Source organism: Salvia miltiorrhiza, chromosome 8, assembly GCF_028751815.1.
Source record: "Salvia miltiorrhiza cultivar Shanhuang (shh) chromosome 8, IMPLAD_Smil_shh, whole genome shotgun sequence".
NCBI classification, from domain to species: domain Eukaryota; kingdom Viridiplantae; phylum Streptophyta; class Magnoliopsida; order Lamiales; family Lamiaceae; genus Salvia; species Salvia miltiorrhiza.
The window spans coordinates 2,986,205-3,010,869 of NC_080394.1; the positions used below are offsets into that span (position 1 = coordinate 2,986,205).

Here is a 24,665-nt window from a genome sequence, read left to right on the forward strand (position 1 = left end):
TCCCATTCAAAGAGTGTGATTGGAGCAATACTCTTGAGAATAAAAATACACAATCATGCATTTTATCAATTATGCAAAATAAATGCTTTCTAGTGCTTCAAATTAAGTTATGGAAAGATAAAATTACCCTCAAGATACTCCAAAATTACCATCTATCTACCCGTTCTTGAATCTCTTCAATGGTGTTAGGCGTTGGCGTCGAAGGTGGAGGAAGTGGTGGTGGCAGAAAGGGAAGAGCTCTTTCTTCATTTGCTACCATTCATCAAAGCTACCATGTTTGAATTAGCTCTACTAAGCTTATCTAGAAACTGAGTTGAAATGGGCCTTGGTGATTCAAGCCCATTAAGATTGTTTGTACTCCCTCCGTCCACGAAAAAACTTCCTAGGAGAGAGTGACACTTGTTTTAAGGAAAAAATTGTTAGGTGTATTAAGAGTGTGAAAAAATTTGTTGAGTGTATTGGGAGTAGTGAAAATGTATTATATTAATATTAAGAGTTGTGAAAAAGTGAAATAAGAGTAATTATAAGTGGATGAGTATAGTCCAAAAATAGATAGGAAATGTTTTTGTGACCGTCCCAAAAAAGAAAAATAGAAAATTCTTTCATGGACGGAGGGAGTATTTATCTCGGAATTGAGTTGAAATGGGCCTTGACGACTCAAACTTATATTCAAGTGATGCAGAACTAGTCATGAGCGGATGGATCAAAATAGGGGCTCCACATTAATCTCAACTCGAAATTAGCCTCGTTTAAAATATTTAAAAATCTAAAGAAAAAAAAGTTTAATTATTTATAATAATTCTCATGTTCTCATGAAAAATGTAGTTTTTACTACATAAAACCATACTCTAAGTATACATCTATTATTAATTAAATTCTATTTTACTGATTCATTTTTCTCCAATCATTAAATTACATAAAAAAAAAACAAATTTATTTTATTTTTAATTTATTTGAAGGTATATGGAAAATGAACAAATCAAGTTTTTATTTTATATAATTTTTAAAATGAATGATATCTACGATACCAACCGTCTAAAGGGAGTTAATTTTTCTACAAAATAGTGGGAACTAAATTTTGCTCTAAATAAATATATAGGACAATTCTAAAGCTAGTCATGAACAAAGTTAGATACAGTTAGTAGCTCCGATTTGAAAGCTAGTTAGTTATTGCCACAAAATATGTAAATAACTTTGATACTCATTTACACATATAGAATAGCAGTATTGAAATTATTCAAATCCCACACATTTTACACATAGTAACATAAGGTAAATATTTCAAGTAGAAATAGGGCAATGAAGAGGTTTAGCTAATGCTGCATTCTCTTGGGTTCTCTCCATCTTCTGCAGGATCACCATCTGAGAATCCTAAGAGGTAACCCTCCTCCCTATCATCGTCATCATCCCCGTCGCTTCCGGAATCTTCTCTGTTGTATCTTCTCTGAAACATATATATGAGGTCATCGTTGTACGAGATGAGATGAGCAGCTCGCTCGTGTTGGAGTAAGCTAATGCTGTAATGCGAACATCGTCTTTCCCGATAAGGTGATGAGGGCAGAAGTAGTTGGCAGGGCTTCCTTCTTTAGTTGATGCATTGACTTGGTATTTTCTGATGTCATACAAACGTGCGTAAACATCACTACCTCCTACACAAAAATAGTTAGGATTTCTTGGGTCAATAACCATGGCATTCAGCCCGACGCTTGAAGACCGGCTGTTTTCTGCGAATGAAGAGCAATAGAAAAGCTTGGTAGCAGAGCAACTTCGTAGATCATACTGCAAAAGAAATAAGGAGTTAGACCTGGTTTGGATACGTTGAGCTGTTGTCCAAGCAGTATACCAAAATCAAATACATTATACATTATTATAAAAAAAAACAATACATGTTTATTATTTAGATGGGAAACAATAATGAGTCATAGAGATCCATTTAATAAAGCATTAAATACATTTAGAAATTAGAAATATACATTACATGTATATGTGTATGCATTCACAGTTGATGTGTGTGATTTAGTTATCTATTTTTGTGTCGTTTGCCGTTGGATTTGCTTTGATATTACCCAAGTTGTTGGTATTTGGCGCAGGCATTAGATGGATTGGAGATGGATGCTAGTAGATGTCGAGGGATGGAAGAAATCTAAAGAAGTCCGAGAATTTGCATGAATTTGATGAAGATGGCGTGATTCTGAAGATGTTAATTTGGAGTTTGGGCTTGAAATTAATTATTTAGAATTTAATTAGCCCAAATACTCATGTTTATTTAATTTGAATGAGTGTTTCAAAATTGTTATAATTTGAATGAGTGATTCAAAATTTTATTAATTAGAATGGTTGGCTGTTGGGCGTTTATAGTTTTTGTATAATTCTTCATTTTAATTGTATGAATATGTATTTAATTATTATTTTTATATTATTATTTATTAATAATTTAATTTTCTGATTTTAAACAATTTAGTATTGTAATTGAATGAAATTTGTTTGAATCATTGAATTTGTAATTTAAACATAAGAAAATTGAGATGAATATCGCACAATTAATCAAAATATGATATATGTCGATTAATATTCTAAATTATTATTTTCATATGCAAATATAGATTTTTATGTATTGATTACATAAAAAAAAAGACTATCATACTACTTAACAAATTAAGTATTTTTACGATTATCATGTTAATTGATGTCAAATGGTTAGTTTTATTGAAGCTATACAAGTTATTTTTTCTAATATGAAATGGTTAAACAAAATTGTTTATCAATGAGTTTGTCTATTTTTCATAAAAGTTGACAAACTCATTGATGAAAAAATTTGTTGTATACCAATTTATAATATCTTAAGATTATAGTTATAAAGTTTATTATCAATTGTTAATAATATTATAATTTTGTTTTCTCTTTTGATAAAATGTATAGAATTAATCTCTACAAAGATTTTTAGTGCATATTATACATCGAGTAATTCAATAGCGTTATATTAAATATGCTTATTTTGCACAAAAAACATAATCTTAAATAAGGGTTGTTGATTTAATAAGAATTGAGCTTTAATTTGTTTCGGCATTTTAACTCCAATTATTTCAAGGAAATAATTTCTTTATGGCTCCAATAACTCCTCCAACAAAAGCCAAATATATGAAATATTGGTTTTATATTCATATAAAAAATATGGATGATCGAATATTATGCATTAATAACATACTTCAACAATATGGGACTCAATTTTACCGGTTTACAAAGGTATTATGCTTATATAGTATTTTAATACTTTTATCACGGTTAAAATATTTACTAAATACTTATATTTACAGTTTTTTTATATTAATCAGACCCGGTCCCACCATATCAATAATGAGCTAACTAAAGTATTAAAAAAGGTGTCGGCAAAGACTGAAATATTACTAATATAAAATATATAAAATGAAAAAGATAGAAAACCATGTCTAGAATGAAATCCTGTAAAGTTTAATCTCTTCAGCTTGCACCCAATCAGTCACCTAACCAGACTTTTTAGCTAGGCGGCCAAATACTCTCTTCGTCCCAACTAATTTAATCAATATTCATTTTTGGGACCATCCCAGCTAAATTTATTTTAATTTTCTAATATGGAATAAATATAAGCAAAAAACATCTAATCACTTATTCATTTTATTACCAAATACACTTATTTTGATGGGAAAACGGAGAAAAAATATATTTTCATCAATTTTTCACCATTTTCACATGTTTATTATGATGGAAAATTTTCTCTGGCCAGTGTGAAATATTTTATCGGGCATTCCCTTTTCACTCATTTTATCTCAAATATTAGATAATATTATTCTAAAGTATGGGTGTGAAAATATTTTTCAACATTTTATCATCTTTTCATCTCTAGCAAAACATATGATAAAAAAAAGCAGAAAAAATATTTTCTCACCTTTTCTTATCTATCATTTTTCAATAATTTTTTTTTTCAGCCAAATTAAACGCACCCTTAAAACACTAGTTTTACAATCGTTCAATAGCTTATCTCCTACACATAAAGAAAAATTGGGATTATTACTAAAATAAGAATATTTATGTATTTATTTAATATTAAATATAAAATTACTAAAATACCCCTAGTGTTTTTTAAAATTTCTAGGGGGCCCAGTGCCCCCACTGCCCCCTCTGGCTACGTCAATGCACCCACTCATCCAATTCTATTCCTTAACACCCCCCTATCTGTCTCACACACACGCACTCAATTTCTCTCTCTCTCTCTCTCTAAGTTATCAGCACAAAGAATGGAAGGAGAAGCTGCTGCCAGAGCCGGCCCTTGTGTGTATCAAGTGGGGCAATGGCCTAGGGCCCCAAATTTTTGGGGGCCCCAAAATACAGATCCAATACTAATGTTATACCTTAATTACAAAAAAAAAAAAAAAAAAAAAAATCTTTCACTACCTATAATCAGCAATCATCAACAAGATAAAAAAAAAATTATATTCCAAATTCCTAACCCTAAATGGTAACAGAACATAGAACGACTCTCTATTGCATAAATTTATATTTCTAATCATAAGATGCTAATTTTATTGGATGCATGAGAAACGTTGCATAAATGTTGTGTTAACTTTAAGATGTCTCGAAACATAATGATAAATTTGACATTGATGCTCAAGATTTATTTTCTGAATTACAAGTGTTACAAATATGTTTACCACAAATGAAGTTCAAAGTTCTTGAGTGTGTTAAACTTTCATATTGTTTTTATAATGTTTCTATTGCATATAGAATATTGTTTGACTATATCGATTATTGTAGCTTCAGCTGAAATAAGTTTTTCAAAGTTAAAATTGATAAAATCATACTCCCTCTGTCCCGCGAAGTTTGAGCAGTCTTCCTTTTCGAGTTGTCCTGTGAAACTTCAACACTTTTATTATATGAAAACTTTTTCTCTTTATTCATATTTTCACTTTTTGACCTACCACACTTAACACTTAAAATACTGACTCTTTAAAACTCATGCCGAAAAGAAATTGATCAAGCTTTACGGGACGTAGGGGGTATTTAACTAGGGCCCATTTTTTTGTTTTCGCCTAGGGCCCCCGAAATGTCAGGGCCGGCCCTGGCTGCTGCCGCCGTCCTTCAAGCTCTAGTTCAAAACCTCATCGACCTTTCCAAGAAAGAGATCTCTATCCGACATCTCCACAAAGATGCAGCAAAGCTAGCAGGGAATCTCGACATGATCAAAAATTTCTTGTACGATGCCGAGATGCGTAGCATCACCAGCAAAGCTGTCAAGAGCTGGTTGAAGAAGCTTGAAGATGTGGCGTTCGATGCTGACAATGTTTTGGATGAAATCAACTATCATATTCTCTCCAAACAAATCAAGCCCAAGAAGACAAAGGTACCATCGTGCTTCTCATGCTTCAACCATATTTCACGTTCTCGAAATATGGCTCTTAAAATCAAAGAAATCAATGAGAATTTGGAGTCCATTAACAAAGAGGCCGCCGAGCTTGGCCTCGTAGAGAAACTTGCCAATGAGCCCACTTTGGTTAATGCTACTTTGGAAACTAATTCATTCACTCTTGATCCAATTTTTATTGGAAGAGATGATGTTGCGTCGGAAATAGTTGAGATGCTTACCAGTAGCATCACGACTGATGAACGCGCAGTTTTCATCCTTCCCATTGTCGGGATGGGGGGATTGGGGAAGACGACATTGACTAGGAGAGTCTTCAATCGTCTCAAGGATGAGAATCGGCTTGGATCACATATTTGGGTGCATGTTTCTCCAAATTTTGATCCAATCATTCTTTTTAAGAAAATTTTCAAAGGGTTGACTTCGGTTGAAGTTGAAGTTGAGAGTACGGAAGATATTCTTTCAAAGCTTCAAAATGCTTTGAAAGACAAAACTTATCTTCTTGTACTCGATGATGCATGGAATGAAGATCGTTCCAAATGGGAATATTTTATCAATTCTTTGTTGGGAGTTAGTTCTGTCAAAGGAAATGCCATTCAGTTGCTTCAATTTTGAATCCACTACATACACATGAGTTGAAAGGCTTATCACAAGAAGATTGTTGGTCGATAATCAAAGTTAAAACCTTTGGAGAAGAAAACGTTCCTTCAGAATTTGAGGACATTGGGAAAAAGATTGCAAGTAGATGTCAAGGTTTGCCGTTAGCTGCCAACGTAGTTGGGGGTGTTCTGCACAATAAATCTGAGGAGAAATGGCGTTCAATCGAGGAGAAATGGCTTTCAGCCGATGAAGGAGGAGATTATATCACAAAAATATTGAGATTGAGCTATGATAATTTGTCTCCGCCACTACTTAAGAAATGCTTTGCGCACTGTTCGATGTTTCCTAAAGGATTTGAAATCAATAAACATAAATTGATTGAGTTTTGGATGGCAGAAGGTTTTCTCCAAGCTGATGGAAGGGATGACATGGAGTCGGTGGGCGAAAAATTTATCAACGTTCTTCTGCACAACTCTTTACTGCAAGTTTCAAAGAGAGATGGTGATGGGAATGTAGAAAGTTGTGGCATGCATGATCTTTTGCATGATCTGGCTTGTTCTGTTTCAAATTCCTCTAACAATACGGGTGGTAGCAGCCGAGTTCGATACATGATTCTCGAAAAAGAAGAATCAAGTCGTATCTCAAAAGAAATGGTAAAATATTTGCGTACATTATTAATATCATATGGATGTGATAGTTCTGGTATCAACTTCTCAGACTTCGAAAGTCTGCATGTTTTACGTCTTGAGTATGGAGTTAAAGAGTTGTCAAGTTCGATTCAAAAGTTGATACATTTGAGATATTTTGACATTTCGAAGACAAGAATTGAATATTTGCCGGATTGGATTGGTGAATTCTTTCACTTGCAGACGTTGAGAGTAGTCTCAGAATATTTGAAGAAACTGCCAAGTACGATTAAGTACTTGATTAACTTGAGGCATCTTTATATTACTGAGAAGGTAGAGTTGCCTGCGGGAATCGGGAGATTAACGTCTCTTCAAACGCTGAAGTACTTCCCAGTGGGGGACGATAATGGGTGCAAAATTGAAGAGCTCGGAAGTTTGAATAATCTTAAAGGAGGGCTACGGATTCGCAATCTCGAAAGGGTTCATGACAAGGAAGAGGCTCGGAAAGCCAATTTATTCCAAAAGTCAAAAATATTGAAGTTGCGTTTGGTATGGGGTGATGAGAGAGAAGGTGAAAGAAATGACGAGAATGTATTGGAAGGCCTGCAGCCTCACTCAGATTTGAAGAAGTTAAAGATTTCTGGATACAAAGGCAGTAGGTTTCCATTATGGACTCAGAAGATGGCAGTTGGAGATGTGGTACTTAACAAGTTAATGTCGTTATCACTCTATAACTGCAAAGAATGTGAAGGGATCCCAATGTTGGGGCACTTGCCCAATCTCAAGTCCATTGTGTTGAATGGATTGAGCAATTTGAAGTGTATAAATTCTTCATTCTACGGAATGGTGAACAAGGACACACGCATTGTTTTTCCATCTCTCGAAAAGCTCAGATTGGAACACATGCCTAACCTGGCAGAGTGGGCAGAAATAGAAGTTTCGGGTGGAAGTGAAGTGAAGCTATTTCCTCGCCTCCAACATTTGGAAATTGACGATTGCGAGCAGTTGATGAGTGTTCCAAGTCATGTCTCGTCATGCCTTCAACATTTGACAATTCGTTGGACCGGTCTGGAATGTCTCCCAGCTGATTGGTTATTCAGTAACAACCAGACTCTCTCTTATTTGTCTATAAGTTACTGCCCCAATTTGAGAGAATTAGGGGATAGAGATAGCGGCGGAGAACAATCCCAACGAAGCTTCGCATCCCTTCGCCGTCTCCTGATTTGTGAATGCGAAGCATTGGAGTATTTGCCATGTGAAATGCTAGGATTCTCTCTTGAGGGTCTCTACTTGGAGAGTTTAAGTAGCCTAAAGAATCTAGGAAGGGTAATTGAGTGTCTCCCAAGATTGCCTCGTCTAACACAATTGAAAATCGAAAGGGTTCCTAAATTTATGGCCACTTGTGGTCTTGAGATTTCGCCTTTTCCCAGCTTGAGACAGGTGTGTATCAATGCTGGTATGGGGGTGGAGACTGTGGATGGCATATTGCAAGGATGTTGCCACTCACTTGATAAGTTAACTCTGGTGGGGATGAAAAGTTGGAAATGCCTACCGGAATCGATTCAACTTCTCACTGCTCTTTCTCAGTTATGGTTGGAGGATTTTGATATAGAAGAGTTACCTGAATGGTTTGGGAACCTCTCATCTCTAAATATGTTGTATTTATGTAACTTCAAAAGGCTAAGGCGTCTACCCTCTATGGATGCAATGCATCGCCTCACAACATTAAAACAACTAGAAATTTGGGATTGCCCGGAATTAGTGATTAAAAGGGAGGCAGCTGATTCTGAATGGCCCAAGGTTTCCCATATCCCCCGCATCAGAATTGACGGTGACGGTGAGTATCAATATCTTTTCTTGTTTATTTTTATATATATAGAAACAATTACATGTGTATTTTATTTCAAAAAAAAAAAAACTGATTATACCGTATCTTACTTTATGGAGTTTAATTCCAATTCAGTTGCTATTGGTTTGGTGCTCCACTTCATCTCGATATGCTTAAACAATATGAGATTAATTATTTTGAGTTTGTTTACTACAGAATTGTTGGAAATATGGTTTTGGACCATATCTGGAATTAATTATTTAATTAAATATTTATTATTTAATTGAAATAATTATTTGATGTTAATCTTCGTCTCGAGTAGATGAACGTGGTATACTTGAAGTCTCAAAACCGATTTCCGGTGAGTGAGATATTGTATATCAAAGTTGGGGTGTTAAGAAGGGAAATAACACTTGTAATGTGTTATTGTCCCACATTGGAAAACAAGAGAAGAACTCTCTTGTATAAGAATAGCAATGCACATGGAGCTAATAACTTGTGGGCTTGCTATGGGCTTGGATGAAGGCCTTGGCCTCGCGCACACACACACGCGCGCCGCCGCCGACGATCGATCGGACGGACGACGCCGCCGCCGGGCGGGTCGGGTACGGGCCGCGGCCAAGGACTTGGATCTTGGCAATTGGTGCTTTGGGTGGTGTTTGGGTCCAAACTATATAATTTTTTGGACAAAATACTTTTGGGCTTCTTTTGGATTTTAAATCTTGGCCCAACTGTATTTATTTGCGGCCCAACTAAAGCCCACTTAACTGAAGCCCATCGGCCCGCCCAAATTCTTCGAAACTGAAGGGCTGCATCAGTTTTCGAAACTGCTTGACCATTTGAATTCTGGAATTGATTTTGTAACTTCAAAATTCAAAACAATGTAACATCCCGGCAGTTTATGGTGGAATAATTCCCATAAAGTAGTGTTTAATTCCCCCCTTGGTGAATAGCCTATAAATAGGAGGCTAGCTGCATGGCATATTTTTCCATACGAAAATTCTGCATTCCTCACTCTCTCATACTGCATTCTGCTCACTTCTCGATCCCGTTCAGTTCGCCGGAGCTCGCCGGATTTGTGGTGCTACATCCGACGAGACGTTCGTCGTTTTACCTTTGGGGAAGATACGCCTACACCGTGAGCACTACCGGGGCGTTTATCTTCTTGCGGGAAGAGTTCCACCTCGACTCGACGCATTCATCTAGTTTGTTTTATTTACTTTGTAATTCTGTTTCCACTCACGTTGTTATCTTTTAATTCTTCTTCTTTGTTAGTTCAGTCTCTAGCTTCGACTGTTTAGCTTTCAATTGTAAAAGTTCACTCGTTCCAGTACCCGGTTATTTTACAATCGCAAGAAGATAAAACCTGCCGCTGCCGCACGTTCGAGTGTGAACTTTAATTTACACTAAAACTTTCGAAACCCTAAACATTTGCTAAGGAAAATGGCGTCCACCGTCCCTGCTGCCGGCACCGCCACCAATGGCTCCACCGCCTCCGCCACCGTTGGCTCCACCGCCTCCGCCACTATCGGCACCACCGCCTCCACCTTCTTTGGGTCATCTTTTGGCTCAACGGGTGGTTCCACTTCCACCATGGCCCCGCTGCAAACGTCGAGGACGTTGGGTCTTGCCGAGAAACCCTCTATTTTCTCGGGCAAGAACTTCAAGTATTGGCAAGAGAAGATGCTGTTCTACCTCACTACCGTGGGGTTTGCCGGATTCTTGACGGAGGATGCGCCTCCGACCCCGAGTGAAGGGGAGACGAGCTTCGAGGTTCGTTCGGGGTATGCGAATTGGTGTCAAGGCGATTACTTGTGCCGTAACACCGTTCTCATGTCCTTGGACGAACGCCTCTACAACGTCTTCAAAGTCCATAAGACCTCGAAAGAGGTGTGGGGAGCGCTTGATCTCAAATATCAAGTGGACAAGACGAATACTACAAAGTATGTCGTCGCCAAGTGGTTGGACTACAAGATGGTCGACTCCCGCTCCGTGATGGATCAAGTGGAAGAGTTCCAAACTCTTTCACACGAAGTTCAAGCCGAAGGGATGCCCTTGGCGGATGCGCTACTTGTAGCGATCATCATTGAGAAGTTGCCTCCAAGTTGGAGGAGCTTTCAAAACCTTTTGAAGCATGAGCGCTCGGAGATGTCCGTGGCGAACTTGGTGTCCAAGCTTCAAATGGAGGATCACGTGAGGAGTCGTGATCAAAAGGGCAAAGGGCCAATGGATGCAAAGGCCAATCTCACCGAGAAAGGCGGTCCTTCCAACAAGCGTGGCCGCCCTAACCCCAACAACAAGGGCAAAGGGAAGCAAGGTGGTGGCCAACCATCAAAGTTTGATGGTGTTTGTTTCAACTGTGACAAGCATGGTCACATGGCTAAGGATTGCCGCAAGCCAAAGCGGAAGAAGGCGAAGAACAACGTCAACAACGTCGAGAAGGACTTCGGCGATTGGGACCAAGACGACTTTGCGGCCATGATCTCCGAGGTGAATCATGTTGATAGCCCCAATGCTTGGTTCGTGGACACCGGCGCTACCGTCCACATTTGCATCAATCGTGAGTTGTTCCACAACTACAAAGAAGTGGAAAACAAGACGATTATGGAGGCTAGCGAGCGGACTTCTCAAGTCCTTGGCATGGGAGATGTGGTTCTTCAACTCACTTCGGGCGTGGAGATCACCTTGAAGGATGTGCTACATGTTCCCACTGTCCGAAAGAATTTAATTTCGGGCATTAAGCTCACTAAGAAAGACTTTGAGTTGTTTTTCAAAGCCGACTATGTTGTAATTCGCAAGTGGGGAAAGTTCCTTGGGAAAGGCTATGCCTCCGAAGGGCTTTTCAAACTTGGTGTAAGAGCTTGTAAGCCTGCCAAGGCAACTATCAATAAGAAAGAATCTACTTCTTCTGCTTACTTGATTGAGTGTTCTGATTTATGGCATTGTAGACTTGGACATGTTAATCTAAATGCTATAAAAAGATTAGTAAAAATGAATTTACTAAAAATTGATGAATTTAACTCACAAGAGAAATGTGAAGTTTGTGTAGAAGCCAAAATGGCTAAGTTACCATTTAAATCGGTTGAAAGGAGCACTAAACCATTAGAACTCATTCACACCGATGTTTGTGATTTAAAGCTTGTGCAAACTAGAGGTGGTAAGAAGTACTTTATCACTTTTATAGACGATTGCACAAGATATTGTTACCTTTACTTATTAAGAAGTAAAGATGAGGCTATTGAAGCTTTTAAAAACTTCAAGAATGAAGCCGAGAATCAACTTGGATGTCAAATTAAGATGGTTCGAAGTGATAGAGGTGGAGAGTATGTAGCTCCGTTTGCTGAATTATGCAACGAAAGTGGTATAATCCATCAAACGACGGCTCCTTATTCACCACAATCTAACGGCGTTGCTGAACGCAAGAATCGAACTCTTAAGGAGATGATGAATGCCTTGTTGATTAGTTCAGGATTACCCCAGAACATGTGGGGGGAAGCTGTCTTAACTGCTAACTATATCTTGAACAAGATTCCACTCAAAGGGAAAGACGTAACTCCCTATGAGCTATGGAAAGGAAGGAAACCTTCGTATAAATACCTCAAAGTGTGGGGGTGTTTAGCTAAGGTAGAAGTGCCTTTACCAAAGCAAGTTACAATTGGACCTAAAACGGTGGATTGTACCTTCATTGGTTATGCACTTAATAGCAGTGCCTATCGCTTCATAGTACACAAATCAGAGATACCCGACATACATGTTGGGACAACGATAGAATCAAGGAATGCTATATTCTTTGAGAATATCTATCCCAATAAGGATAAAGGTGTGTCTAACTCAAACGATAGAGTTGAGAGTGAAGCTACGAGTTCTAAACCTCTAGACGTAGCTAGTAGTTCTACACAAGTAGATGATACCACGAGTTCTAATCCTGTACCACCTAATAGGAAAAGACCAAGGTCTAAACCTGTGGATGTAGAACCAAGACGTGGGGAACGGGTTAGAAAAGCTAAGGTTTATGGACCGGATTATGTTGTCTTAATGTTAGACGGCGAACCGGTGACGATCAAAGAAGCTTTATCTGGCTCGGATGCAGCTCTATGGAAAGAAGCCATAGATATTGAAATCGATTCTATTATGCAGAATCATACTTGGGTGTTAGTGGATCTACCACCTGGAAGTAAAGCTTTAGGATGCAAATGGATCCTAAAGAAGAAGTACAAATCTGATGGTACTATAGATAAGTACAAAGCCCGACTTGTCGTTCAAGGTTTCAGGCAGAAAGAAGGGTATGATTTCTTCGATACCTATTCGCCTGTGACTAGGTTGACATCTATTAGGATGCTTCTCGCTATTGCTGCTTTGCACAATCTCGAGATACACCAAATGGATGTGAAAACTGCATTCCTATACGGCGAGTTGGAAGTGAAATATATATGAAGCAACCTGAGGGGTTTGTAGTACCTGGGCAAGAGCACAAAGTATGCAAACTCCAACGGTCTTTATATGGATTGAAGCAAGCACCGCTTCAATGGCATTTAAAATTTGACGGCGTAATGTTGTCAAATGGATTTAAAATCAATGAGTGTGACAAGTGCGTCTACATTAATAATTCTAATAACGGCTATGTTATTGTTTGTCTTTATGTAGATGACATGCTCATCATGGGGAGTAATTCCCGAGTGATTCAAGAAACGAAAAATATGCTAAGTAAAAACTTTAGCATGAAAGATATGGGCTTAGCTGATGTAATTCTTGGAATTAAAATTCTAAGAAGGCCTGATGGAATTGCTATAACACAATCTCACTATGTTGAGAAAGTGTTAAAGAAGTTCAATGCTTTTGACAAGCCAATAGCTAAGACTCCATGGGAACCTAGTGTACATTTGAATGTACATAAGGGAGAACCTGTTGATGCGATAGAATATGCTAAGATTATTGGGAGCTTGATGTATCTAACAAATTGCACTCGTCCCGATATAGCATGCTCGGTCAACAAGTTAAGCAGCTTTACAGCCAATCCTAGTAATGAACATTGGAAAGCTCTTGAAAGAGTCTTGAGATATTTGAAATATACTCAGAACTATGCGATTCATTATACTAGAGAGCCCCCTGTACTTGAAGGGTACTGTGATGCAAATTGGATATCTGATGCCAAAGACTCGTTCTCAACGAGCGGTTATGTATTCACTGTGGGGGGTGGTGCTGTGTCTTGGAAATCCAAGAAGCAAACCTGCATTGCTAGATCGACCATGGAATCCGAATTCATAGCTTTGGATAAAGCTGGTGAAGAAGCCGAGTGGCTTAGAAATTTCCTCGAGGATATTCCATGTTGGTCGAAACCTGTGTCGTCCGTGATAATTCATTGTGATAGTCAAGCTGCTATTGGACGAGCACAAAATAATTTGTATAACGGTAAGTCGAGACATATTCGTCGACGCCATAATACCGTGAGACATTTAATCACGAGTGGTGTTATCACAATTGATTATATAAGATCAATTGACAATATAGCCGATCCGTTGACTAAAAGTATCCATCGAGATCAAATGTATAAACTGTTAGGGGGAATGGGTTTGAAATCCACATCTTAAAGATGAACATAGTGGATACCCAACCATGATGACTGGAGGATCCCAAGAACTTGGTTCAATGGGACAACTAAGCTATGTGAATCTGTGTGTTGAAACACTCAAGTTGCCTATTCCTTGTAGAACAGTGAGTGTTCGGGAACCTGCATGTGGTGAGGTTAAGTCTTTGACTTTTAATAACTCTAGAATTCCTCAATGAGAACAAGTATAGCAGGATACTTGAGTTAAGAGTTACCTATATAAGTGTGAAGTGTGGCCGCTTCTATTGAAACACTTATGAATCCAAAGGGGTGTTCCAAGGCCTGTAATGGACACAAACGTAAGAACGAATGAGGATTGAAGCAATATTGTGTCAATATTGTTGACTCAGTATACACCGAGGATGACTAGTTCAAGGAACCATATCCACTAGGCCGCCGGTATACTCGATAAGATTGACTATGGTAGGTTCAAAGCCACAAGCTACCTTTCCAAATACAATGTTGTTTCTTAAGAGGACTGAGCTAAGTGTCTGCATACATCTGCATACGGCTTTCTCACTCATGTGGGGGATTGTTGGAAATATGGTTTTGGACCATATCTGGAATTAATTATTTAATTAAATATTTATTATTTAATTGAAATAATTATTTGATGTTAATCTTCGTCTCGAGTAGATGAACGTGGTATACTTGAAGTCTCAAAACCGATTTCCGGTGAGTGAGATATTGTATATCAAAGTTGGGGTGTTAAGAAGGGAAATAACACTTGTAATGTGTTATTGTCCCACATTGGAAAACAAGAGAAGAACTCTCTTGTATAAGAATAGCAATGCACATGGAGCTAATAACTTGTGGGCTTGCTATGGGCTTGGATGAAGGCCTTGGCCTCGCGCACACACACACGCGCGCCGCCGCCGACGATCGATCGGACGGACGGACGACGCCGCCGCCGGGCGGGTCGGGTCGGGTACGGGCCGCGGCCAAGGACTTGGATCTTGGCAATTGGTGCTTTGGGTGGTGTTTGGGTCCAAACTATATAATTTTTTGGACAAAATACTTTTGGGCTTCTTTTGGATTTTAAATCTTGGCCCAACTGTATTTATTTGCGGCCCAACTAAAGCCCACTTAACTGAAGCCCATCGGCCCGCCCAAATTCTTCGAAACTGAAGGGCTGCATCAGTTTTCGAAACTGCTTGACCATTTGAATTCTGGAATTGATTTTGTAACTTCAAAATTCAAAACAATGTAACATCCCAGCAGTTTATGGTGGAATAATTCCCATAAAGTAGTGTTTAATTCCCCCCTTGGTGAATAGCCTATAAATAGGAGGCTAGCTGCATGGCATATTTTTCCATACGAAAATTCTGCATTCCTCACTCTCTCATACTGCATTCTGCTCACTTCTCGATCCCGTTCAGTTCGCCGGAGCTCGCCGGATTTGTGGTGCTACATCCGACGAGACGTTCGTCGTTTTACCTTTGGGGAAGATACGCCTACACCGTGAGCACTACCGGGGCGTTTATCTTCTTGCGGGAAGAGTTCCACCTCGACTCGACGCATTCATCTAGTTTGTTTTATTTACTTTGTAATTCTGTTTCCACTCACGTTGTTATCTTTTAATTCTTCTTCTTTGTTAGTTCAGTCTCTAGCTTCGACTGTTTAGCTTTCAATTGTAAAAGTTCACTCGTTCCAGTACCCGGTTATTTTACAAGAATTACAGTGAATGGTCATTTGTTATTGAGGTGACTCTAATGAATTAGGAGGTGAAGTAATGGATCAATGAAGAAGGATTGAGTGAGTGTCCATTTTCTCCATGATGATGACTTGCTCAATCTCTTTTCATAATTTTGTTTTGCTAAGAATCGTCACATTGTAATTTCCCATATATTCTTTGTTTGAACTTTTGTTGATAGGATTATTATGCCGAAAGTTGAAGAGGATGCATGTGAATATCAATTTGCAGACAGACAAAGCATCTCCACTTCTACTCATGTTTTTATATTTATGTTATACTATGTGACTTTTTGTTATGTCTCCCTCTACCTTTTGATTGTGACTGTAAATGATTTCCCCATTCTGTTTTAGCATGAAGTGTTGACGATTTGAAACAACTTTTCATTTTGCATGGACTATCATTGTGAACAATTATTACAGGTCTTGAAAATAAGTTTAGATAGCAAACATGTTTGCCTTTTATTTCCTTGTTTGGTAGATGAGATAGTCTCACTAAAGTCTTAATAGAGTAGCTTCCATTGATTTATGGTTGACGACCGTAGGTTCGGCCTTTGGCCGTGCTCTTATAGCTCGATTCAAGTCAGACCAACGTCAATAAGGAATTTGTTGCGCGCCGCACGCCCATTGGCCTCAAGGTCACGTTGAATCTCACTTCCAGCATCCCATTTCAAGCTGATCAGATAGTTATCGTGTTAGGCCTGAAATTAAGCAAGGCCGATTCCTAAATTATTAAATGTTCCTCTTTATCTATCTACCAATTCTTGAATTTCTTCAATGGTGTAATTAGGTGTTGGCTTCGGCGGTGGAGGAAGTGGTGGTTGTGGCATAGAGGGGAGAGCTCTCTTTTTTATTTGCTACCATTCATCAAGCTACCATGTTTCAATTAACTCCAGGAATATTCAAGTGATGAGAAGTAGCCATGAGCGGATGGATCGAAAATAGGGGCTCCACATTAATCTCAACTCGAAATTAGCCTCGTTTAAAATGTTTGAAAATTTAAAGGAAAAAAAAAGCTTAAACCTAAACCAAATCAAACCAAAATATTTTGATTACATTTAATTTGACGTGCCAATTCCGTAGTACATGTCATGTATTACGGCCTCTACGTCAACAATAAATAGAGTTTTTCTTTCGCAGTGTAAAAAAAAAAAAACGTTAAGTTCGTGTATTTATAGGCAGAAAATAAGTCATATTAAATTTCAGAAAGTTTAAAAAATTTGTGTATTTATAGGCTAATAACCTTAATTTATTTGAAGTTGTATGGAAAATAAACAAATCAAGTTTTGATTTTTATATCTATACTAATAGAAAAAGAGCCTAAGGCATCAAGACACAACTTGTGGATTGCTTATTTTACCCATATTATATTATTTTAAGGTTATTTTACATATTATATAATTATAAGAATATATATATTAATTAATTAGATATACACTAAATCTATGTGATATATATCTATAGCTATTGATAAGCTTATAGATAAATATATCCATTCAATAAGTTATCTAATAAAAGTAATGAATTAATAAATTTTCTAAAATAATATATTATCAAATAAAATAACATTAATTACATGTACAACATACGTTCTTTCTGCTAATAATTCTTAAAATTAATGATATTAATGATACCAACCGTATAAAGGGAGTTAAATATTCTACAAAAATAATGGGAACTAAATTATACTCTAAATAAATGTAGGACAATTCTAGAGCTAGTCACGAACAGTATGAGACTTAAGTAACATAACAAGGTAGTATTTCAAGTAGAAATAGGGAAATGAGAGGTTTAGCTAATGCTGCATTCTCTTGGGTTCTCTCCATCTTCTGCAGGATCACCATCTGAGAATCCTAAGAGGCAACCCTCCTCCCTATCATCATCATCGTCCCCGTCGCTTCCGGAATCTTCTCTGTTGTTTCGTCTCTCGACGTACACATGTGCTTGCCTCATGTTACCTTCCATTATCTGCAGCTCGAAAATGGGAAACATGTCGAACTGAAAACTCAACCCCAAGAGGCCCAACCCATTACTATGTTGTGCATGTGGCCATGTAGGGGAAGAGCCAAGCCTAGCCCAAAGTCGTCCGCGTAGAGAAATCCGAAGGCCCACACGATATACTGCTTAAATGGGCTGCTATTTCTTTGCTTAGCTATTTTGTTGGGCCGTGCTTAAGCCCATAAGATCAAGTTTAATTTCCTTCCTTCCAAGATAAGTTTCATCTTGCTCTCTCATATATATAAGGATAGAAAAATTGTAATTTTCATTTGGCTTGTTCTTGCGTGATCGTAAGAATTTGAAAGAGTTTCACGTTCTCTTAACGTGATAATTAATAGGAGTCGTATTACGACTTGACAGCTCTTCTTCTTCCAGATAAATATATGCCCAACACTTGAAGACCGGCTGTTTTCTGCGAATGAAGAGCAATAGAAAAGCTTGGTAGCAGACCACAGCTATAAAATACGTATGGACTGCCTCATTTTAATCCTCCATAATCCAAAATCGTTCTTACCCGTAAAACTTCTCGGTATCATACTTCGTAATCGCCATATCTGCTCAGATCTGATTTCCTCCGCCTTCCTCGATTCCCACAGAAGGCGCCGCCGCCAAATGTTAATTTTTGAACCAAACACACCAAGAAATTGTAGCAATCGATCCGATAGAACTCATCAATGCAATCGACAAACAAGAGCAAAAGGGTTTACGTGGTTTAGCCCTAAGGCTTACATCTAGGACAGTAAATGAATAGAGCTACTCGCAAGCTATTCGAGCTCGATTAATATGATAGAGTCATCCAAAATATGCTGCTAAGATGTAATCCAAAAAATAAAATAGTAAAAAAAAAATCAATGTTTTATCAAATTTCTTTAAAATATAATGATGATTATAGGATTTACATTTCTTAAAAATTTGACTGTTATTCGAATGGATAAAAAGAAAAAAAAAAGCTTATTCCTCTATTGTGAATTACATGCTGTGTTAGACTTGTAAATGGGCCAAACAGCTTGATTTTATTTGTAATTAAGCTATGAGTACACTGTACACATCTATTATTAAATTTTACTAGGTCGTTTTTTTTTCTTTCTAATTATTAAATTACATAAAAATCAAGATTATTTTGTTTTTTTATTTATTTATTTGAAGTTATAGAAAAATGAACAAACCAAGCTTTGAATTTTATGTATTTTGTAAAATTAATGATATTAATTGTTTAGATATTAAAAATCAAAATAAATAATGTTAATATGAACTAAACGAGAGTGATGTTCATGATTATTATTCATATAAATGTAACATTAACATTCCTCTATATATAATATATATCATTTTACTTTAAGCTTTGTTTTATAATAGCAACTATAAGTCAACGATACCAATTGTCTTAAAGGGAATTAATTATTCCATAAAAATCTTGGGAACTAATTTAAATATAGATCAATCTAAATTTCACTGTAAATAAAAATAGGCCAAATTCTAAAGCTAGTCATGAACAAAGTTAGATATATATTAGCAGCTCCGATTTGAAACCTAGTTATTGCCACAAAATATGTAAAATAACTTTTGATACTCATTTGCAGATAGGGTGCGTTATCTTTGATTGTAAATTTATCATGGGGAAATGAAGGATAAATTTTTTTTCACACTTTAAATTCTTCATTTCTTTTCCCCACATTTCCTACTCGATCGTTACTCATCCCTCATTTTTAGTGTAAATGAGGGATGAGTAAGGGTGAGTAGAAAATGTGGGAAAAGAAATAAGAGATTTAAATAGTGAAATTTTATTTATCCTTTATTTTCCCTGATAAATTTACAACCAAAGAGAACGCTCCCATATAGAATAGCAGTATTGAAATTATTTAAATCCCACGCATTATACATTAAGGCTGCATTTACTTTGATGGATAAATTTATCCATGGAAAATGATGGATAACACAAATTTATGCATTTAAATGTCTCCTTCGTTTGACACAAAAGAGATGCTCGCCATTTTCCCTTTATTCAAGGATGGATAATATTATCACACTATTTCCTTTATTTCATCGTCGTCCCCGTCGCTTCTGGAATCTTCTCTGTTGTATCTTCTTTCGACGTACACATGTGCTTGCCTCCGGTGGAGTCGCGCGCATGCAGAACATGCATGATCACGTCGTGGGTAAAGAAACTCTTGTTTATAGATCAGTTTGCACCAACACTCTCTCTCACACACACATAGCAGAAAGAATCTCTCTCCCACACACACAAAGAGCCGAAACAATGGAAGGAGAAGCTGCTGTCCTTCAATTTCTAGTTCAAAACCTCATCGACCTCTCCAAGAAAGAGTTCTCGACAAAGATGCAGCAAAGCTAGATGGGAATCTTGAATGATCTAACTAGTCAAAGTCAAAGTATTCAGAACTTTTTATACTATTAATCCTACCCAACCAAATCATTCGTGACCTAACTAGTCATAGTCAAAGTATTAAAAAAAATGTCGGCAAAGATTAATTGAAATATAAAAAATGAAAAAAGAAAATCATATCTAGAATGAAAGGCTGTAAACTCTTCAGCTTGCACCACTCATCCAATTCTATTCCTTAGCTCTCTCTCTCTCACTCAATTTCTCTCTTTCTCTCTCTAAGTTATCTGCACAAAGAATGGAAGGAGAAGCTGCTGCCGCTGTCCTTCAAGCTCTAGTTCAAAACCTCATCGACCTTTCCAAGAAAGAGATCTCTCAAATCCGAGATCTCGACAAAGATGCAGCAAAGCTAGCAGGGAATCTCGACATGATCAAAAATTTCTTGTACGATGCCGAGATGCGTAGCATCACCAGCAAAGCTGTCAAGAGCTGGTTGAAGAAGCTTGAAGATGTGGCGTTCGATGCTGACAATGTTTTGGATGAACTCAACTATCATATTCTCACCAAACAAATCAAGCCCAAGAAGACAAAGGTACCATCGTGCTTCTCATGCTTCAACCATATTTCACGTTCTCGAAATATGGCTCTTAAAATCAAAGAAATAAATGAGAATTTGGAGTCCATTAACAAAGAGGCCGCCGATCTTGGTCTCAAAGGGGAGCTTGCAAATGAGCCCACTTTGGTTATTGCTACTTTGGAAACTAATTCATTCACTGTTGATCCAATTTTTGTTGGAAGAGATGATGTTGCGTCGGAAATAGTTGAGATGCTTACCAATAGCATCACAACTGATGAACGCGCAGTTTCCATCCTTCCCATTGTCGGGATGGGGGGATTGGGGAAGACGACATTGACTAGGAAAGTCTTCAATCGTCTCAAGGATGAGAATCGGTTTGGATCACATATTTGGGTGCATGTTTCTCCAAATTTTGATCCAATCATTCTTTACAAGAAAATTCTCGAAGAATTGACTTCTGATAAAGGTGAAAATGAGAGTACGCAAGCTATTCTTTCAAAGCTTCAAAATGCTTTGAAAGACAAAACTTATCTTCTTGTACTCGATGATGTATGGAATGAAGATCGTTCCAAATGGGAATATTTTATCAATTCTTTGTTGGGAGTTAGTTCTGTCAAAGGAAATGCCATTGTTGTTACCACGAGAAGTACGGAGGTTGCTTCAATTGTGAATCCACTACATAGACATGAGTTGAAAGGTTTATCGGTGGAAGATTGTTGGTCGATAATCAAAGCTAAAACCTTTGGAGAAGAAAATGTTCCTTCTGAATTCGAGGACATTGGGAAAAAAATTGCAAGCAAATGTCAAGGTTTGCCGTTAGCTGCCAACGTAGTTGGGGGTGTTCTGCACAATAAATCTGAGGACAAATGGCGTTCAATCGAGGAGAAATGGCTTTCAGCCGATGAAGGAGGAGATTATATCTCAAAAATATTGAGATTGAGCTTTGATAATTTGTCTCCGCCACTACTTAAGAAATGCTTTGCGTACTGTTCGATGTTTCCTAAAGGCTCCGGAATCATCAAACAGAGACTGATTGAGTTGTGGATGGCAGAAGGTTTTCTTCAAGCTGATGGAAGGGATGAGATGGAGTCCGTGGGCGAAAAATTTATCAATGTTCTTCTACACAACTCTTTACTGCAAGTTTCAAAGAGAGATTTCTACGGAAATGTAAAAGAGTGTGGCATGCATGATCTTGTGCATGATCTGGCTTGTTCTGTTTCAAGTTCCTCTAACAATACGGGTGGTAGCAGCCGAGTTCGATACATGACTCTCAAAACAGAAGAATCAAGTCGTATCTCAAAAGAAATGGCAAAATATTTGCGTACATTATTAATATCATATAGATGTGATAGTTCTGGTATCAACTTCTCAGACTTCGAAAGTCTGCATGTTTTACGTCTTGACAATGGAGTTGAAGAGTTGTCAAGTTCGATTCGAAAGTTGATACATTTGAGACATTTTGACATTTCAAAGACAAGAATTGAATATTTGCCGGATTGGATTGGTGAATTCTTTCACTTGCAGACGTTGAGAGTAGACTCAAGATGGTTGAAGAAACTGCCAAGTACGATTAAGTACTTGATTAACTTGAGGCATCTTTATATTACTGAGAAGGTAGAGTTGCCTGCGGGAATCGGGCGATTAACGTCTCTTCAAACGCTAACGCATTTTCCAGTGGGCGATGAGAATGGGTGCAAAATTGAAGAGCTCGGAAGTTTGAATAATCTTAAAGGAGGGCTACGGATTCGCAATCTCGAAAGGGTTCATGACAAGGAAGAGGCTCGGAAAGCCAATTTATTCCAAAAGTCAAAAATATTGAAGTTGCGTTTGAAATGGGGTGATGAGAGAGAAGGTGAAAGAAATGATGAGAATGTATTGGAAGGCCTGCAGCCTCACTCAGATTTGAAGAAGTTAAAGATTTCTGGATACAAAGGCAGTAGGTTTCCATTATGGAGTCTGAAGATGGCAGTTGGAGATGTGGGACTTAACAAGTTAATGTCGTTATCACTCTATAACTGCGAAGAATGTGAAGAGATCCCAATGTTGGGGCACTTGCCCAATCTCAAGTCCCTTGAGTTGTATGGATGGAGCAATTTGAAGTGTATAAATTCATCATTCTACGGAATGGTGAACAAAGATACACACATTGTTTTTCCAGCTCTCGAGAGGTTCACATTGAAATACATGCCTAAGCTGGAAGTGTGGGCAGAAATAGAAGTTTCGGGTGGAAGTGAAGTGAAGCTATTTCCTCGCCTCCAACATTTGGAAATTAATTTGTGCTTGCAATTGATGAGTGTTCCAAGTCATGTCTCGTCATGCCTTCAACATTTGAAAATCATTGTAATTGGTGTGGAATGTCTCCCAGCTGATTGGTTATTCAGTAACAACCAGACTCTCTCTCATTTGGAAATAAGTTACTGCTCCAATTTGAGAGAATTAGGAGATAGCGGTGGAGAACAATCACAAGGAAGCTTCACATCCCTTCGCGAAATCTGGATTAGTGGATGCAAAGCATTGGAGCATTTGCCATGTGAAATGCTAGGATTCTCTCTTGAGAAGCTGTCATTGGTGGAATTAAGTAGCCTAAAAAATCTACCAAGGCTAATTGACTGCCTCCCAAAATTACCTCGTCTAACAGAATTGAGAGTCGAAGGAGTTCCTAAATTTATGGCCACTTGTGGTCTTGAGATTTCGCCTTTTCCCAGCTTGAGACGAATAAGTATCGATGTTAGTATGGGGGTGGAGACTGTGGATGCCATATTGCAAGGATGCTGCCACTCGCTTTATAGCTTGACTTTGACGGGGATGGAAAGTCGAGAATGCCTACTGGAATCAATTCAACTTCTCACTGCTCTTTCTAGGCTAAAGTTAAATAATTTTGGAATGAAAGAGTTACCTGAATGGTTTGGGAACCTCTCATCCCTAAAGGAGTTGTGGTTATGTAACTGCAAAAGGCTAAGGCGTCTACCCTCTATGGATGCAATGCATCGCCTCACAACATTAAAAAAACTATATATTATGGGTTCCCCGGAATTAGTGATTAAAAGTGATGCAGCTGATTCTGAATGGCCCAAGGTTTCCCATATCCCCAACATCAACATTGACCGTCAAAGTGAGTATCAATATATTTTCTTTTTTATTTTTATATATATAGAAACAATTACATGTGTATTTAATTTATTTGAAAAAAAAATTATCAGAAATTGAGGTACCGTATCTTACTTTATGGAGTTTAATTCCAATTCAGTTGTTATTCGTTTGGTGCTCCACTTCATCTCGATATGCTTAAACGATATGAGATTAATTGTTTTGAGTTTGTTTACTACAGAATTACGGTGAATCGTCATTTGTCATTGAGGTGATTCTAACAAATTAGGAGGTGAAGCAATGGATCAATGAAGAAGGATTGAGTGAGTGTCCATTTTGATTTGAACTTTTGTTGATAGGATTATAATGCCGAAAGTTGAAGAGGATGCATGTGGATATCAATTTGTTGCAGACAGACAAAGCATCTCCACTTCTACTCATGTTTTTATATTTATGTTATATGTGATTTTGTGTTATGTCTTCCTCTACCTTATTTTGATTGAGACTGTAAATTGCAAACTAATTTCCCCATTCTGGTTTAGCATAAAGTGTTGAAGATTTGAAATAACTTTTCATTTTGCATGGAGTATCATCTTTAACGATCATTACAGGCTGGTTTCTAAAAAAAAAAAACAATCATTACAGGCCATGAAAATACTTTAATGAGTCTAGATATATATAGCAAACATGTTTGGCCTTATTTCCTTGTTAGCTTATGTAGTTATTGCGTTAGGCCCGGAATTAAGCAAGGCCCATTTCTAAATTATTGTTCCTCTTTAGATACTCCCAATTTTAAACTTTAATGGGGTGTTTACTTAGGATAATTAACTTTGATAGATAAAAATAGTAAGGTTAATTATTTGTTTACTTTGATGGATTGGGATTTTGAAATATTCCAAGGCCTTGATTTTTTTCTATCATT

General features: G+C 37.5%; 2 protein-coding genes across 2 annotated transcripts; both read left to right on the top strand.

Moving 5' to 3' along the window:
- The first annotated feature begins 5,077 nt into the window (after positions 1-5,077).
- Positions 5,078-16,208, top strand: LOC130997132 (disease resistance protein RGA2-like). Its single transcript, XM_057922393.1, has 3 exons — positions 5,078-5,924; positions 5,993-8,455; positions 15,725-16,208. Exons 1-3 carry the CDS (start codon positions 5,078-5,080, stop codon positions 15,733-15,735), a joined length of 3,321 nt encoding a protein of 1,106 aa, XP_057778376.1. The 3' UTR covers positions 15,736-16,208.
- A 4,056-nt stretch (positions 16,209-20,264) lies between these two features.
- Positions 20,265-24,311, top strand: LOC131000009 (disease resistance protein RGA2-like). The gene is made up of 2 exons (XM_057925735.1): positions 20,265-23,768; positions 23,985-24,311. The coding sequence occupies exons 1-2, from the start codon at positions 20,378-20,380 to the stop codon at positions 23,993-23,995; spliced, it is 3,402 nt and encodes a 1,133-aa protein (XP_057781718.1). The 5' UTR covers positions 20,265-20,377; the 3' UTR covers positions 23,996-24,311.
- Positions 24,312-24,665: the final 354 nt, after the last annotated feature.

Coding starts and splice junctions, on each gene's coding strand:
- LOC130997132 (XM_057922393.1), top strand. CDS start 5,078: ATGTCAGGGCCGGCCCTGGCTGCTGCCGCCGTCCTTCAAGCTCTAGTT. Junction 5,925..5,992: donor TGATGCATGGAATGAAGATC/GTTCCAAATGGG, acceptor AATGCCATTCAG/TTGCTTCAATTTTGAATCCA.
- LOC131000009 (XM_057925735.1), top strand. CDS start 20,378: ATGGAAGGAGAAGCTGCTGCCGCTGTCCTTCAAGCTCTAGTTCAAAAC.